This window comes from Saprolegnia diclina, assembly GCF_000281045.1.
Source record: "Saprolegnia diclina VS20 unplaced genomic scaffold supercont1.11, whole genome shotgun sequence".
Classification (NCBI taxonomy): domain Eukaryota; phylum Oomycota; class Saprolegniomycetes; order Saprolegniales; family Saprolegniaceae; genus Saprolegnia; species Saprolegnia diclina.
This window is the reverse complement of record NW_008246078.1, coordinates 173,328-174,328: the sequence shown is the minus strand read 5'-3', so window position 1 is coordinate 174,328 and position 1,001 is coordinate 173,328. Positions and strand designations below refer to the sequence as shown.

The following is a 1,001-nucleotide window of genomic DNA, read 5'->3' as shown; positions in this document are numbered from 1 at the left end:
GTCAACGATCGTTGAAAAACGAATGCAACAATGGAAAGTACTTGCATTATTGCCCGTTATCACACTGCGATCGATAACGACAGTCGGCGCTAAGCGCACTAGGGCGTGACCTTGACGTCGCCGCGGCAGTGGTATGTCTGCTCGTTGATCGCCGTCCACTTGTCGAGCGGGAGCTTGATCGGGTTGGCGCCGCTCTGGATCGACTCGAGGAGCATGAGGTCGTGCGACTTCATGTTCTCCATGCCCATGAGCTTCTTGAACTCGGGGTCGAAATCTTGGATCGTGCCGGGAAAGCAGTTTTCGTACAGAAGCGTCTGGACCTTCTCCATCTCGAGCTCGGCGTCGGACACGGTGAGGTTCGAAGCGGCGCCGAGCTGCATCATGGCGCGCTGCCAGTCACGCTCGTCGGCGTTGTCCTTGCGGTACGTGCTCTTGAGTACGTGTTGCGTGTCGACGATGACGGCGTCTTCGCGGTTGCTGGTGACGACGTTGTCGCAGTTGATAAGCATGTCTTTGAGGAACCCGCTCATCTCGTAGTTGTAGCTGAACTTGCCGAGCTTTGTGACGTCCGAGAGGTCGTAGTACTTGTTAGGGACATCGGCAAACCATGCCTGGGTGGCCGGCGTCTCATCGACGTTCTGTCCCGGGACGTCTTCGACAGCGAGCATGTTGACGACCGAGTATCGATCAACGTCTCGTCCGTTGCGCACCGAGCAGCTCGAAAAGACCTTGGGTCGTTCTTTGGGAGACCCTTGGCGCGGCACTCAAAGAAGATGGTGTGGAGGAGGTCGATGAGTGCGTGGTGCGACCAGAACATGGGTTCCTTGGGTGACGACGCCGTTAGCATGTCACCGCCGAGCAAGTTGTGGACCGAGTTGTGGACACGGCCTTCGATGCTGCTGCTCACATCGGCGAGCGTCTTCGACCGACCGGACGGCAGCACCGTTGACTTAATGTTGACAAAACTCATGTCGGGTGTGAACTTGGCGTTCGCCCAGTTG

At 57.3% G+C, this 1,001-nt stretch overlaps 1 protein-coding gene across 1 annotated transcript; it reads right to left on the bottom strand.

Annotated features, from left to right (window-relative positions):
• Window positions 1-54: 54 nt before the first annotated feature.
• SDRG_04430 (hypothetical protein) lies at window positions 55-970 on the bottom strand (the record flags this gene model as incomplete). The annotated part of the gene is made up of 2 exons (XM_008610105.1): window positions 55-694; window positions 751-970. The coding sequence occupies 2 exons, from the start codon at window positions 968-970 to the stop codon at window positions 99-101; spliced, it is 816 nt and encodes a 271-aa protein (XP_008608327.1). The 3' UTR covers window positions 55-98.
• Window positions 971-1,001: the final 31 nt, after the last annotated feature.